This window comes from Labeo rohita, chromosome 22, assembly GCF_022985175.1.
Source record: "Labeo rohita strain BAU-BD-2019 chromosome 22, IGBB_LRoh.1.0, whole genome shotgun sequence".
Classification (NCBI taxonomy): Eukaryota; Metazoa; Chordata; class Actinopteri; order Cypriniformes; family Cyprinidae; genus Labeo; species Labeo rohita.
In genome coordinates this window covers 19,884,201-19,899,776 of record NC_066890.1, presented here as the reverse complement: position 1 = coordinate 19,899,776, position 15,576 = coordinate 19,884,201, and the positions used below count along the sequence as shown (strand labels likewise).

The 15,576-nt window shown below is 32.1% G+C and overlaps 1 protein-coding gene across 1 annotated transcript; it reads left to right on the top strand.

The window, feature by feature from the left end:
- The first annotated feature begins 2,520 nt into the window (after positions 1–2,520).
- LOC127154206 (uncharacterized) lies at positions 2,521–6,439 on the top strand. Its single transcript, XM_051095614.1, has 6 exons — positions 2,521–2,559; positions 2,736–3,071; positions 3,219–3,515; positions 3,555–3,566; positions 3,632–3,774; positions 6,410–6,439. The coding sequence occupies exons 1-6, from the start codon at positions 2,544–2,546 to the stop codon at positions 6,437–6,439; spliced, it is 834 nt and encodes a 277-aa protein (XP_050951571.1). The 5' UTR covers positions 2,521–2,543.
- Positions 6,440–15,576: the final 9,137 nt, after the last annotated feature.

Genomic DNA, 15,576 nt, shown 5'->3' with positions numbered 1-15,576 from the left:
ACCTACCAATACTAGTGGGGTAGTAATCTGGCGGGGGTCAGAATTTGACATAACACCATTTCGTTCGGATAATCTGGCAGAGAGGCTTTGGTATAAGGCGCCACGTAGGATTTAAATCAAACTTCGCTTATCAATAAATACATAAAACACGTGCATATACACCTAGAAATGACTTGCGTATACATATATACTATTGGATGTTCACAATATATATATGAAATACACGTGCACACTAATATGAAATCCATACCAATACATCTTTTATTAGTAATGAATATAAGAGTTTATATGTATGTGCGAGTGTTTTTAGGTGTATATACATGGATCAAGTTATATGTATATGCGAGTATGTACAGGTGTGTCTGCATGCAGCGAGTTTATATGTATATGTGCGTGCTGTTGTAGGTGTATATGCATGGATCAAGTTTATACGTATAAGCGAGTGTCTATTAGCGTATGCATGCGTTAAGTTTATATGTATATACAAGTTATTCACAAGTGTATATGTATTCATTACTAACATAAGATGTATTGGTATGGATTTCATATTAGTGTGCACATGTATTTCCTATATATATATTTAGAACATCCAGCAGTTTAAATGTATATGCAAGTAATTTCTAGGTGTATATGCACATGTTTTATGTATGTATTGATAAGAAGTTTGATTTAAATCCTACGTGGCGCCTCATACTTTGGCACTGTTCACTCGCACAGCCGTGATCTTCAGTCACTACTTGAGAAGCGCGGTGTTAATAAATAGGTACCTCCGTTTTTGACACCACGTTGTATCTTTTGTTCAACTTGCTGTCAACAATAAAACACGCACAACAGGGTTCACGCATGGAGTTCTTTTACTTCTCCTACAACTCAACTCAGGTACAGGGCACATGCGCAGTACATTTGCGGGCATGCCCACTACACAAACTGTGTGGGGGTGGCCTAGGCGAAACCATTCACTGTAGGGCTGTGCAAATAATCGCATGCGATTATGATGCGCATCTCTTCAGTAATGCCGGTTCCGTGATTAGTCGTAAATTTCCATCACGTGCAGTCAGACGCATTCATTATGGAGCGGCACTCACTACAAAGAGCCGAAAGAACCGAAATTCACTGACAAGCCGCGCAATATCGCGTTCATTATTGCAGGCGATAATGAACGCGATATTGCGCGGCTTGTCAGTGAATTTCGGCTCTTTGTAAATCTTAAATAAGTTAGCAGGTTTTGTCTTTGTGTGTGTTTCATGACTGTGTTTCAGTTTCACCACTGATGGGAATAAAGATACTGCCAGACTCATGTCAATCTGCATGTCAACAGCTTCATTCAGGCCAAGATGAAGTTTAAATGGAGGCTTGTTTGCGACCACCCACATGCACTGCATTTAGGGGTGATGGTTATGAGACTAGTCGCCTAGTTGTTGTTTTTGCTAATTTTAAGATTGCAACTTATAAGTCCTTTAAGGTTTATCAAAATACACAGTACCACAAGTAGTGTCTGTTTTGGGAAATGGAAAAATCCCACACAGAATGCAAATGTGAGGCATATGACCACACTGTTGGTTGATTGTGTTTGACATCTCACACATATGCAAACCACATCAGAACTACAATAAACTCTTTTACTTTTCTTTTTGTCTTTTAAGTGAACTGTATTTTTAAGATGGTATTTGCTAAGGAAAATGTATGTGAATATTTATTATGATTTTCTTTTTTTTTCTTATTTATAAGAAATTATATAAGAAAAATAATCAAACATCATCAACATAAGATCAGATCCCTTGAACACAGCTGCTTTCAAATCACACTTCAGTTGTAAAGAGTATTTCATTATACAAATAATTTTTCCTTTCAATTTCTTTTCTTTACTTGCGTTTCTTGCAACCCTAAGGGGGTAGAGCTGAGATAAGAAGGAAAGAAGCGAGAAAGGGAAACGAGTATGAGCATTGCTGTTATAGGTGAAGTTTTTTTTTTTTCCTCTCTGAATGAAGTCACTGACCAGCATAGTTTCTTAGTCAAACAGAAACCTGTGGTCAGAGCTTCATTTGACTCATCGTGTTAACTAGATGAATGTGGTTTGTTCTGTTTAATGAACAAATGCTACTTGTTCCTGATAGTGACTGTTAATGAATGTTTCGTTGGTTTGTGTCTACAGATTGTGAGGAAAGGACATAAATCTATCAACACACTGATGATTTAAAACAGAAAATGTAAAGATGTAGTGATTTGCATTTCAGAATAATAGAGAATTAAAAACAGCCATTTTTAGTAGACTAGCACCCAAAATATAGATTGCAGTAGTCTAGTATTTGCTTACATTTTCTGAGCAAAACTAGAGAGAAATATGTAAATATAAGATTTCAAATTTGTTTTCTGTAAGTAATAAAAACAGAACTAAGAAAAAAAAAAGTTACACGCCTGCCCACATTGACGTGTGCTCCCCTGTGTGTGAACCTCAAGCGGTGTGTGCGATTCTGTCATAAGTTTCTTATATGTTTAACTGCTGGGGGAATATGGTCTTCTTTTTAGTTTTACTGCGTTTATGGATGTGGCATTTGGATAGTAAGTATTACAAAATTATGTTATGTAAATTAATTAAGTATTAATGTGCATAATGTATAATAAGAATGTGACGTATACTTTCTTATGCAAAACCAAGACACTTCAATCGTTTGTTAATTAAACTGTATTCAGGTCTATCCATGTCTTTATGGCATTTATGTATGAATGTGTTTCAGGAGTGTTTGGTGTTGTGTCAAATGAAATGAAGACTTTGTCAGTGATGGAGGGAGATTCTGTCACTCTACAAACTGATACTGACATACAGAGAAATGATGCAGTGATAGAGTGGATGTTTGGACCTGAAAACCCAGATATTGTCATTGCTGAAATCAATAGAGCAGCCAATATCAGTGATGTTACTGATGAGAGATTCAGAGACAGAGTGAAGATGGACAGTAAGACTGGATCTGTCACCATCACAAACATCAGAACCACAGACTCTGGACTTTATAAAGTAGACATCACCATCAAATATACTCTCGTAGTGAAAACGTACAGTGTTACTGTTTATGGTGAGTACAGCAGCAGAATCTGATCTGTTTTCTTTGGATGTGTGTTCTTTATTACAAATCATCATTCACAAATTTTGCAGATGCAAGAAAAAAAGTGATTTACTGTGTGTTGACTCAGAGATTCTGTGCTGCTTCTGATATTTCCAGCTGTTCTTCCTGTTCCTGTCATTATCAGAAACACTTCACAATGTTCTTCATCATCTGAAAGTTCATCAGTGTCTAGATGTTCGCTGCTGTGTTCAGTGCTAAATGTGAGCGATGTGACTCTCTCCTGGTACAAAAGAAAAAGTTTACTCTCCAGCATCAGTGCATTTAATCTCAGCATCAGCCTCTCTTTACCTCTAGAGGTGGGACATCAGGATAAAAACACCTACAGCTGTGTGATCAACAACAAAATCAGCAACCAGACACAACATCTCAACATCAGTCAACTCTGTCAGCCATGTGCAGGTATGGTTGTGTTCAGGTGTGTGATGTAAGCAGTGGATGAAAGCAGTGTAATTCATCATGATATTAGACTAGCAGATCAGTTTACACTAATAATGCCTGTCTCTCTTCAGGCTTTACAAATCACATAGTGCTAATATCTATTGGTGCTGGAACACTGTTGATTGTAGCTGCAGTTGTGGTCTTCTGGATCTCCAGGAAATGTAGCAAAACACACCAAGATGGCAAGTGTAACCAAAGCACATCTGATAAATCTGTACAAATATATAATTAAGGTCAAAAGTTTACATACACCTTGCAGAATCTACAAAATGCTAATTATTTTACCAAAATAAAAGGGATCATACAAAATGCATGTTATTTATTTATTTTTTAGTACTCACCTGAATAAGATATTTCACATAAAATACGTTTATATATAGTCCAGAAGAGAAAACAATAGCTGCATTTATATAAATGATCCTGTTCAAAAGTTTACACACACCATAAATTATTTGGTTTTCCAGCATTTTTGTGTATTTGAACCCTTTCCAACTGTATGATTTTGAGATCCATCTTTTTACACTGAGGACAACTGAGGGACTCATATGCAATTAGTACAGAAGGTTCAAATGCTCACTGATGCTCCAGAGGGAAAAAATATGAATTTTTGCACAGAACACAGTAAGAATCAAGTGTATGTAAACTTTTGAACGGGGTCATTTTTATAAATTCAGCTATTATTTTCTCTTGTGGACTATATGTAAATGTCTTTTATGTGAAAAATCTTATTTAGGTCAGTACAAAAAAACAAAAAAAAAAAAAAAACATGCATTTTGTATGATCCCTCTTATTTTGTTAAAATAACTAACATTTTGCAGATTCTGAAAGATTCTGCAAACTTTTGACCTCAACAGAACATATTTAAAATATGAAGAAATACAATTTAATAGATCTGTCATTATTGTTAAAATAGTCCAGGCCCATGAAGAAGGGATAACTTATGCTGATCCAACATTCTGTAAAAGAAATGCACAAACAACGGTAAGAATTTTTATTAATGACTTTGTCACTATGCTTTCCACTGTTGAATTGTAGTTAGATTTTAGTGTTTCTGTTGCTAATCGGACTGGCTCAATCAGATGTGAACTGATGATTACAGGATTTGTTCTTTGCTGTTGGATTGTTTCTGTAAAGGTAGCACAGGTAGTATGGCAAGCCATTTTAACATTTAATCTAAAACCTGTACTAGTATCTATTTGCATGCTACTAGTACTTATTTTTTAGTTACTAGTGCTTGTTGTTTAGCTACTAGTACCTTTTTAAAAGATACTAGTACTTATTCATTAGATACTAGTACCTATTAAATAGACACTAGTACTTATTTATTAGATACTAGTACTTATTCATTAGATACAAGTATCTATTTAATAGATACTGGTACTTATTTGTTAGATACTAGTATCTATTAAATAGATACTAGTACTTATTTATTAGATACTAGTACTTATTTCAATAGTGACTAGTAACTATTCTGTTGTTACTAGTAAAACATTTTAAATTTTACCATTGATTTCTATGTGATCTGTCACTGAGATATCAACTTTTCAGTTTTGACTAGTATGTATTCCAGTTGTGACTAGTACATAATTTTTATGTACTAGTAGTTAAACATTAGGTACTAGTACTTATTTTTTAGATACTAGTACCTATTATTAGATACTAGTACTTAATCATTACATACTAGTATTTATTTATTAGATACTCTAACCTATTAAATAGATACTAGTTCTTAATTATTACGTACTAGTATTTATTCATTATATACTAGTTCTTCTTGATTTGATACTAGTACTTATTTAATAGATACTAGTACCTTGTAATTAGATATTAGTTCTTATTTGTTACATACTAATACTTATTGATTAGCAACAAGTATTTATTCAAAAGATACTAGTACACATTTATTAGATACTAGTACTTATTTGAAATGTTACTAGTAATTTTTTTTTTTTATTTTACTAGTAAAATGTTTAATTGAACTCTACTGTGGCCATTCAGACTAGTCATAACTTAAGACGAGTAAAAAAGCAGATCTGACTAGTAAGATAAAAATTGTTACTAGTAATAATTATGAAAGATACTAGTGTTTAAGAAATAAGTACTAGTACCTAATGAATAACTACTAGTATCTATTAAATAGTTACTAATATCTAATGAATTAGTACCAGTATCTATTAAATAAGTACTAGTGTCTAATGAATGCTTACTAGTAATATTTAAATAGATACTAGTCACTATTACAATAATTACTAGTCAGAAATGAAACGATGGTATCAAAAACAGATTAACTACCCTTCCCTGTTCATTTGGAGATATCTTTAACCTCATAAAGTACTAGTAAGAATGTATTTGGAGATATCTTCTTTTAAAAAGATCATTACATAAACATGAGTACCTCTCCACCGTCCAATCAGAGTCCACATGGTAATACAATATATTAATATGCTGAATTAATTTGATTGCTAAGTAGAACTTCTGTATGTTAGCCTACCTTGGTAATTGTTTACCATGAAAACAAGAAAAGATTACAAACATGTTGTCCAATGATATGTTATAATGATATGTTTAGTACAAAATACACGTCACAACATCAGCCGAGACTTTGAAATAATCTATTTTTTGTGATCTGACATGGTTTTATTAAACAGAATGAGGCAGAAATCATGCCACTTCATATTATTCTAAACAGTGATAAAGGCTATATCGGTTAGCATTGCATTTTAAATTTACTTTATTCTTATAAAAATACCCGAGATGGCTTGAAGAACACAGAAAGCCATATATTGTTGCAGTAATTGTTTATTTTATTCATGGTTTATAAGTAAAACCTCTATATGCATGTTATTCAGCTACTAGGCTACATCTACAGCAAAAGCTGAATGAATGCCTTTCTCCATTTAAGGGACTTCCTATGGCAAGCCGTTTTAACATTTAATCTAAAAGCCGTACTAGTATCTATTTTCATGCTACCAGTACTTATTTTTTAGTTACTAGTATCTTTTCCATTAAGTACTAGTACTTATTCATTAGCTACTAGTGCTTATTCTTTAGCTACTAGTGCCTTTTGTAAAGTTACTAGTACTTATTCATTAGATACTAGTACTTATGTTTTAGATACTAGTACTTATTCCAATAGTGACTAGTATTTAATTACAATCTCTCTGTTAAGAAAAAATAGAACTAGTACTTATTTTTTAGTTACTAGTAACTTTTTAGACCAGAGATATCCTGAACTTAATAGATACTAGTACTTTTTGAATTTGCATTTCTGCCAGTATGGTAATCGTATGTTGAATATTAATGAACCAGCCACATAGGAGAGAGATTAGAGAGGAAACGGAAACAAGGTGACGAATGTACTTTTTTTTTTTTTTTTTTGATGAAACCACATAGAAAAAAAAAAAAACAATAATTTGTACTCAAGCACATAGAAAACTTTATTTGGAAAAAGGACAAAAAATATTATTAATAAAATAAAATGAAAAAAAAAAAAAAAAAGAAGGTGTGCTGTACTTCTAGGGCTGCACAATTTGGCCAAAAATGTTGTTTTTATATATCAATATGACTAATAATGATTATGTAGGGATGTTCATTTCCGTTATTTTTCCTAACCGACAGCCGACGCTTGTTAACCGATTATTAACCGTTAACCGACAAGATTATTTTAAATTAGAATTTAATTATTTTAGAAAGGATAAGTGTCTGTGACCCGTTAAAATATCAACATTTGTTTTCCGGGGTTAATTTTACATGTGCAAAAAGCAGCAAACAACAGAACATGAGGATTCACATGGACACGTCGCATCACCTGCAGCTTCTGCGAATGGAGAAAAACATCATAAAGCTAGTATATATATATATATATATATATATATATATATATATATATATATATATATATATTAGGGGTGTAACGATACGCGTATTCTTGAACCGTTCGGTACGAGGCTTTCGGTTCGGTACGCATTATGAACCGAACGATTCAGAAAAATACTTTTATATTTGAAAAAAAATAAAAGCGATTAAAGTGTGTAATAATTCCTGCTTTGTACAGAAAAGCCCAAAATAGAGAACCAGTTGGCCGAAGCGCCAGCGATTGCTCTGACAACAGACAGCTGGACGTCTTTCTATTAGTTTATAACTACTACAATATTACATTATTTTTTTTTTTATCAGGAGCTTTTTGGTTTTGGTTATAAAGGAGGTTTTGTTTTATATGCTGCTAAAAAGAAACCCCAGAAGATGGGTGAAGAATAGCTCCATCATTGTTTAAAGTAAAAAAAAAACAAGATCATACTTTTTTGATGTTTTAATAAATAAAAAAGTGAAAAAAAATCAAAGAAATTATCTGGCTTTTTTTTTATTATTTTTGCCGTATCGAAAACATACCGAACCGTGACACCACATATACATATAATGAATATATATAATGAATGAATAGGCCTATAAGATAAATCTTTTTACTTAATAAAACAAACAAACAAACATAAAAGTGCAACAAGTAGCTAGTATGCAGAGTTTTGGTTCATTTTTGTGCTGCGCGAAAGGAAGACGGCTGAAAGCGGCTATTTTTCTTTATTTTACAAACAGCAAACCGTTTACAGTTTCGAACATCTGTAAAGAGTCGTTTTCCCTGTTAGAAGAAAAAAAATCAAGTGATTGCGCCGGCGCCGCGCACGCACACACAATCAGCCAAACGTATGGGGAAAAAAAATCACACTACATCCAGAAAACGTTTTAAAATATTTTGATTACTGAATTACTGAAAAAAAAGACCTTTTAAACCGTTTAACTGATTGTATTAATCGGTCAAAATTCTTTCTGTCGGTTAACGGTTAACCGGTTAAAATGAGCATCCAGATTATGGTTATTAGTTTTATATAGAAACATTAAACAAAATGAGGAATATTACTTTTGTAATAACACTATTTCACTATAATATAAAAAACTGAGCATTTAAGAATATAATAATAAACATCCCAACAAACATGAGACGTCCACCCGACGTGCAGATCATGTCTATATTGCGTCGGTCGGTCCAGGACCACATTTGTACTTCTACACGACGTGCAAATCCAGTACGGTATCTGGACGTCGGACTACGACGTCCCTTGGACGTAGATATGCAGTTCAAAATTTGAACGTATATGAAGGGGTTTTCCTGGACGTCTGTAGAACGTGCAGAACAGGTTCAGGAAATCGACTTGAGAACTTTTTTATACAATTAAACATGACAAAGTTCTGACTTAAAAAAAAAAAATAAATATCATTTTTATAAAACATTTACGTGTTAAAACAGTGTAATATTTGTATAAAAACATCATGATAGTAACATAATGCGGCCATTTAATTATTTTATTAATATTATTAATATTATTTATTTTTTTATGTGTAGTATTTTTCACTGGGACATTGACAAACAGCCGCTTACATCTATGTGTGATTAAGTTCAAGTTTAAGTTAAATAGATGTAAAGAGATTTAAATATAATAGATAAATATATTTAAATATTTAATAATAATACAGAATATTAACACAATATTATTGTTTATTGTATATTTTAATAATACTTATGTATTTAATAAATTAATTTAAATTTAATTTAATAAATAGATCTCTATTTAAACGTGCGCTCGCGTGAGGGGCATTAACGTAGTGACGTAAACGTGATGGCGCAAGCAGCCGCGAAGACGGAAGATATTGATATTGTGTATTACCAAAGACTGAAGATATAACCACCACGATAGATCCGTCGTGTAATTTATTTAATTCTACGTTAAAGACACTTTATTAAACCTACAGAGGATGGGACCCAACCTGACCAACAAACAGCCTTCACAACGCAATGCAGCTATTTGGAAATTTAAACAGTAACGGTCTCTAACGGTCATCTGAGAGACGGACGGGTGCTAAGCCGAAGGTAAGCGATATAAATGTACCTTTATTCGTCGTTTTGTCAATCTAATGTTAAATTTCAATTTAGATGTATTTTGTTCTGTGTTATGACGATTTCAGATTCAACTTTTTGTAATATTTATATCTCCCTGTTGGTTAATTTGCGCGTAAAGTGGTCAGTGAAGTTACAGTCTGAGGTAAATTTATGTTGATCACTTTTAATTGTCTAAATTAGTCACTAAAACACGTAACTTCACAATAATGTAAGATTTTCAAAACTTTATCTTGTGTTAAGTATGTGTTCTTGTAGTAAAATAGACTTTCACTAAATTCACTAAAGACTAAATATCAGTCTGGCAGTATTTTCTGATCATATGTTTACGAAAGAGGTCATAATGAGCATTGTGATGCCGTATTTGTAGTTATAATAATCGTTTATATTTCATTTATTTTGTTTTCAGGGCAGTTCATGAAGACAAGATGAGATGTTTTGTCAACCTGGACAGAAGTTCCACCTGCCACACCAGACCCTCTGCTGTATATGGAGGCCTGTCCACTAGCACATGGGTTTTTGGAGCCAGGGACCTCTTGCAGGGAAGAAGATTTTCCAAGGACCCCCTCATAAATATAACAGTGTTTAAGGCTAAAGTTATTGTGGATGGGAGTATAATGAACATAATATGATTGTTTTATTGGTGCAAATGGTCCCTATTTTATATGAACTGTTTAATAATACAGCACAATATAGGCCTAATTTACCATATTTTCCAGACAGTTACACCAGGTCAGGAAAAAAACATGCATAAGTTGCATTGGTGTATAAGGCACATTTTACTGTTACTTTCAGAAATAATGTAAATACTGATAAATAAAACAAATGTTAATAAACTTAACAAACATTATAAACAATGTAAACATGTAATTTACTTTTCTAAATCATTTAAATTAATTGGCATTCAGAACAGATATATATATATATATTAGGGATGTGATGAGACACTTACCCCACGAGATGACATGAGACTGGGTTCACGAGAACGAGACGAGAATTTTAAACTTTTCTTAAGAAATCCTCAGTGATTAAATATATAGGGAAAATAGTCTTTTATTCAACTGAAAAAGACAAAATGCAAAAAAAATTAGGTGCGTTTTGAACTTTATGAAATTAAACTTCCATTGTAATGGAATTATATGCAGTAATAAACAACATTTAGACAAGAGCTTCACGATTCTGGATGAATTGCAAATCCCAGTTTTTAATAATTTGGAGATCACGATTCTGGAGAAAAAAGATTAGAAAACTAAACTAAATAACATAATTTACTAGTGGGTTTGACAAACTGTTCATTGCTTAAGTCTTTTAAAAACATATTCATTTAAACAAACAAACAAACAAACAAAAAAAAAAACATTCATTGAAAGGAGTCAGTGTCTCACTTCATTAAGACTTGTTTGACTATTGAAATCTCCTGAAAGATTGATTCAATTACATGTTTTAAACGGGCAGTTGTCGCCACCTCCTGGCGGAAGAAGATTAGCGTTACTATACATACAAGATAGTTTCGTTTTGATCGCTACTGTAGAAAATAAGTGTTTATACCCTAACTATAAACTTTAATCCCAGTACTTCTGTTACTTAAATGTCTGTTACACAGAAATAATGATTATAATGTGGTTGAAAAGATGTATTGTATATAGTATGTACAGAAGGTTTTAACCTTCTCTTGTGTCAGAATTAGACGTTTTTCCCCCCAAGTTCAGCTCCAAAAGGTGAACATAATGTATGTTTTGTATGTTATTTGTTACTGTTGTTATCCACTGAATTTTAACCTTCTAGAGACGTCCTGTGAACGTCAATATTGGACGTCCAGAAGACGTCATAAAAAGACGTTGTAAAAACTTTCATTCTGGCTTTTCAGGGGACGTCATTTCAACGTCCCACAAAGACGTTGAAATGACGTCGTTTGGACGTACTTTTACTCATTCATTACAATTAATATTTATTTTTAATTAAATTTTAAATAAATGTTTTCATGGTTTTTGTACACTGTGTCTGTAAGTTTGTTTACAAGTACAAATAAAAATTATAATAAAATAAACATGATTTTTACTTGAATGCAGCCTAAGAGTGTATATATTATGTCCAGAAACAGTATAAATGACATCTAAATGAGACTGCAGTTGACCTTATAAGACGTTGAAAATACGTCCACAATGACCAGATCTGAACTAAATTTTAACCTTCTAGAGACGTCCTGTGAACGTCACTATTGGACGTCCAGAAGACGTCATGAAAAGACGTTGTAAAAACTTTCATTCTGGCTCTTCAGGGGAGGTCATTTCAACGTCCGACAAAGACGTTGAAATGACGTCGTTTGGACGTACTTTTGCTCAGTGGGATAGCTGCAAGAAAAATAAAAAAAAAAGTACACTTCTCTACACTGGGGAAAACTTAAGGATTTTCGAATGTTTACCTCAAAGTTCTTAATTATTTTTGCTATTTTTACCCAAATCAGTGTTTTGTGAACAATAGTGAGTACTCAATAATGTCATTTCTTTTTCATTCATACTTGTCGCCGGAGGGCGCCCTCCACTAATGAGACTCACTGATGACGTTCCAGGAAATCCCTTCTATGGACAAAGGCTTTCAGCTTTTGCTGTAGATAGACGTTTTACTGATGAAACATGAATAAAATAAACAATTATTGTGACAATATATGGCTTTTATCTGTGTTCTTCAAGCAATCTCGGGTATTTTTTATAAAAATAAAGTAAATTTAAAACGCAAAGCTAACCTATAGCCTTTATCACCATTTAGAATAGTCTAAAGTAGCATGATTTCTGCCTCTGTTTAATAAAACCATGTCAGATCACAAACATACGTTATTTCAAAGACTCAGCTGATGTTGTGAAGTGTATTTGGACTAAACATATTATACTTTTGTTGGACAACATGTTTGTAATCTTTCATTGTGTTTTCATGGTAACCAATTAGCAAGGTAGGCTAACATACAAAGCCATTTTGCCCTACTTAACAATCAAATTAATTCAGCATATTAATGTATTGTATTACCATATGGACTCTGATTGGACGGTGGAGAGGTACTCATGTTTATGTAATGATCTTTTTAAAAGAAGATATCTCCAAATACATTCTTACTAGTACTTTATGAGGTTAAAGATATCTCCAAATGAACAGGGAAGGGTAGTTATTTTGTTTTTGATATCATCTTTTCATTTCTGACTAGTAATTATTGCAATAGTGACTGGTATCTATTTAAATATTACTAGTAAGCATTCATTAGATACTAGTACTTATTGAATAGATACTGGTAACTAATTAATATATACTAGTAGTTATTCATTAGGTACTAGAACGTATTTATTAGATACTAGTATCTTTCACAATTATTACTAGTAACAATTTTTATCTTACTAGTCAGATCTGCTTTTTTACTCGTCTTAAGTTATGACTAGTCTGAATGGCCACAGTAGAGTTCAATTAAACATTTTACTAGTGAAATAAAAAATCTTACTAGTAACATTTCAAATAAGTACTAGTATCTAATAAATTTGTACTAGTATCTTTTGAATAAATACTTGTTGCTAATCAATAAGTACTAGTATGTAACAAAATAAGAACTAGTATCTAATTACAAGGTACTAGTACCTATTAAATAAGAACTAGTATCAAATAAATAAGAACTAGTATATAATGAATAAATACTAGCATGTAATAATTAAGAACTAGTATCTATTTAATAGGTTAGAGTATCTAATAAATAAATACTAGTATGTAATGATTAAGTTCTAGTATCTAATAATAGGTACTAGTATCTAAAAAATAAGTACTAGTACCTAATGTTTAACTACTAGTACATAAAAATTATGTACTAGTCACAACTGGAATACATACTAGTCAAAGCTGAAAAGTTGATATCTCAATGACAGATCACATAGAAATCAATGGTAAAATTTCAAATGTTTTACTAGTAACAACAGAATAGTTACTAGTCACTATTGAAATAAGTACTAGTATCTAATAAATAAGTACTAGTATCTATTTAATAGGTACTAGTATCTAATGAATGAGTACTGGTATCTAATAAATAAGAACTAGTATCTAATGAATAAGTACTAGTATCTATTAATTAAGTACTAGTATCTAATGAATAAGTACTAGTATCTAATGAATGAGTACTGGTATCTAATAAATAAGAACTAGTATCTAATGAATAAGTAGTAGTATCTTTTAAAAAGGTACTTGTAGCTAAACAACAAGCACTAGTAGCTAAAGAATAAGTACTAGTACTTAATGGAAAAGATACTAGTATCTAAAAAATAAGTACTAGTAGCATGAAAATAGATACTAGTATGGCTATTAGATTAAATGTTAAAACGGCTTGCCATAGTCAGCATGCTTACTATGCACATGGTGATTGACTTATAGGGGAGGGGACTTTGTCAGAGATATTATTCATAGAAATACTGTAGAGTATAAAAATATTGCCACATTCAAATAAAGATTTCAAATGCAGGGTAAGTGTCACTAATTAAACAAGTATATATATATATATATATATATATACACACACACACACACACACACACGTGTTGTGTTTACATGTTTTATGGGGACATTCCATAGGTGTAATGGTTTTTATACTGTACAAACCCTATTTTCTATCACCCTACACCTAAACCTAGCCCTCACAGGAGACTGTGCACACTTTTACTTTCTCAAAAAAAAAAAAACTCATTCTGCATGATTTATAAGCCTGTTTTCTCATGGGGACCTCACAAATGTCTCCACAAGGTCAAAATTTACTGGTATTACTATCCTTGTGGGGACATTTGGTCCCCATAATATGATAAATACCAGGTGCACACACACACACACACACACACACACACCTACATACATTATAAAATATTTAAATATTTACCTTTTTCTCCATTTCTTCACATACCAGGTTGTCTCCTTGGCAAACAAATCCACTAACCTCAGAAACAGCTTTATTAGTTACAAAATTACAGATTTAATGTTTAATGTGTATAATGTGTAAAGGCTCTTAAGATTTCAGCCACAAATTTGTTGATGTAGCAGATGCTTTATTCATACTTTGTTTATTTTCCAGAGACTTGAACAAGAGGATAATGTGGTGTATGCAGGCATTATTACATGAATACATTCTGATTCCTCATAAAAATTTTTTGATCATAGTACTGTTAATATGTTTTTCTCTATTATTTTTATTATTTTAAAAATGCTTTTATTGGTTTATTTATTTGTGATATTTATATGTTTACTGTTGTAACATATCCAGCATATTAAGGCATGTTTTATTTTGAAAATATACAAGTCACTTGGAATCTAATGGATTTTAAACAAGATTTTCTTCAGGAGTTGTATCATTTATTGGAGTTACAGTCCTCAAACATGTTCGTGTTTTTACATCATAAAAATCAAGCTCATTCATAAATTACTAGTGTAATAAAGTGTTTTGTTTTGTTTTTTGTTTGTATTCCAATTCTGTAGGTAAATTTGTGGACTTGGCAACTCTGGCTTAAACTATGGGTGATTCATAGGATGAAATAGAACCTGATCACAAGTATAATTTGTTTTACCTGTGAGTTAAAGTTGACTCAAAATTATACTCTATAGATCAATTTATACCCTACGGATCAATTCTGAAAAAAAAGAGAAGCAAAAAAAGAAAGCCAAAATTGTGGGATATTTTTTCTTATCAGAATAGTTCATTATAATCTCAGAATTGCAAGAATAAATTGTTTTATTCCATGGCTTCCATAGACTGCTACATGAAAGCTGTTGTTTTTCTGCCATAAGATAGGCTCCGCCCACAAAAAAAACATCATCACTGCAAACCCTGAATTGGTCTTTATGACTCAGATTGTTTTGGTGTCTCTCTGTTTATTCCTTTGTAGACAATTGGCAAGGGGTGATTTTTTTCCCTTCTTGAGGTTTAAAATAAGGTTTTTAGCAGACAGAAATATAAATACAACAACATTTGGGCCAAATCGTTTTTGTTGCCTAGCCCAGCTGGTACTAATATGGTTTCAATTATTTTCCACTGTAAGGCAGATAACTATGAAAGCCCGT

Coding starts and splice junctions, on each gene's coding strand:
- LOC127154206 (XM_051095614.1), top strand. Junction 3,072..3,218: donor GTACAGTGTTACTGTTTATG/GTGAGTACAGCA, acceptor TGATATTTCCAG/CTGTTCTTCCTGTTCCTGTC. Junction 3,775..6,409: donor AAAGCACATCTGATAAATCT/GTACAAATATAT, acceptor CATGTTATTCAG/CTACTAGGCTACATCTACAG.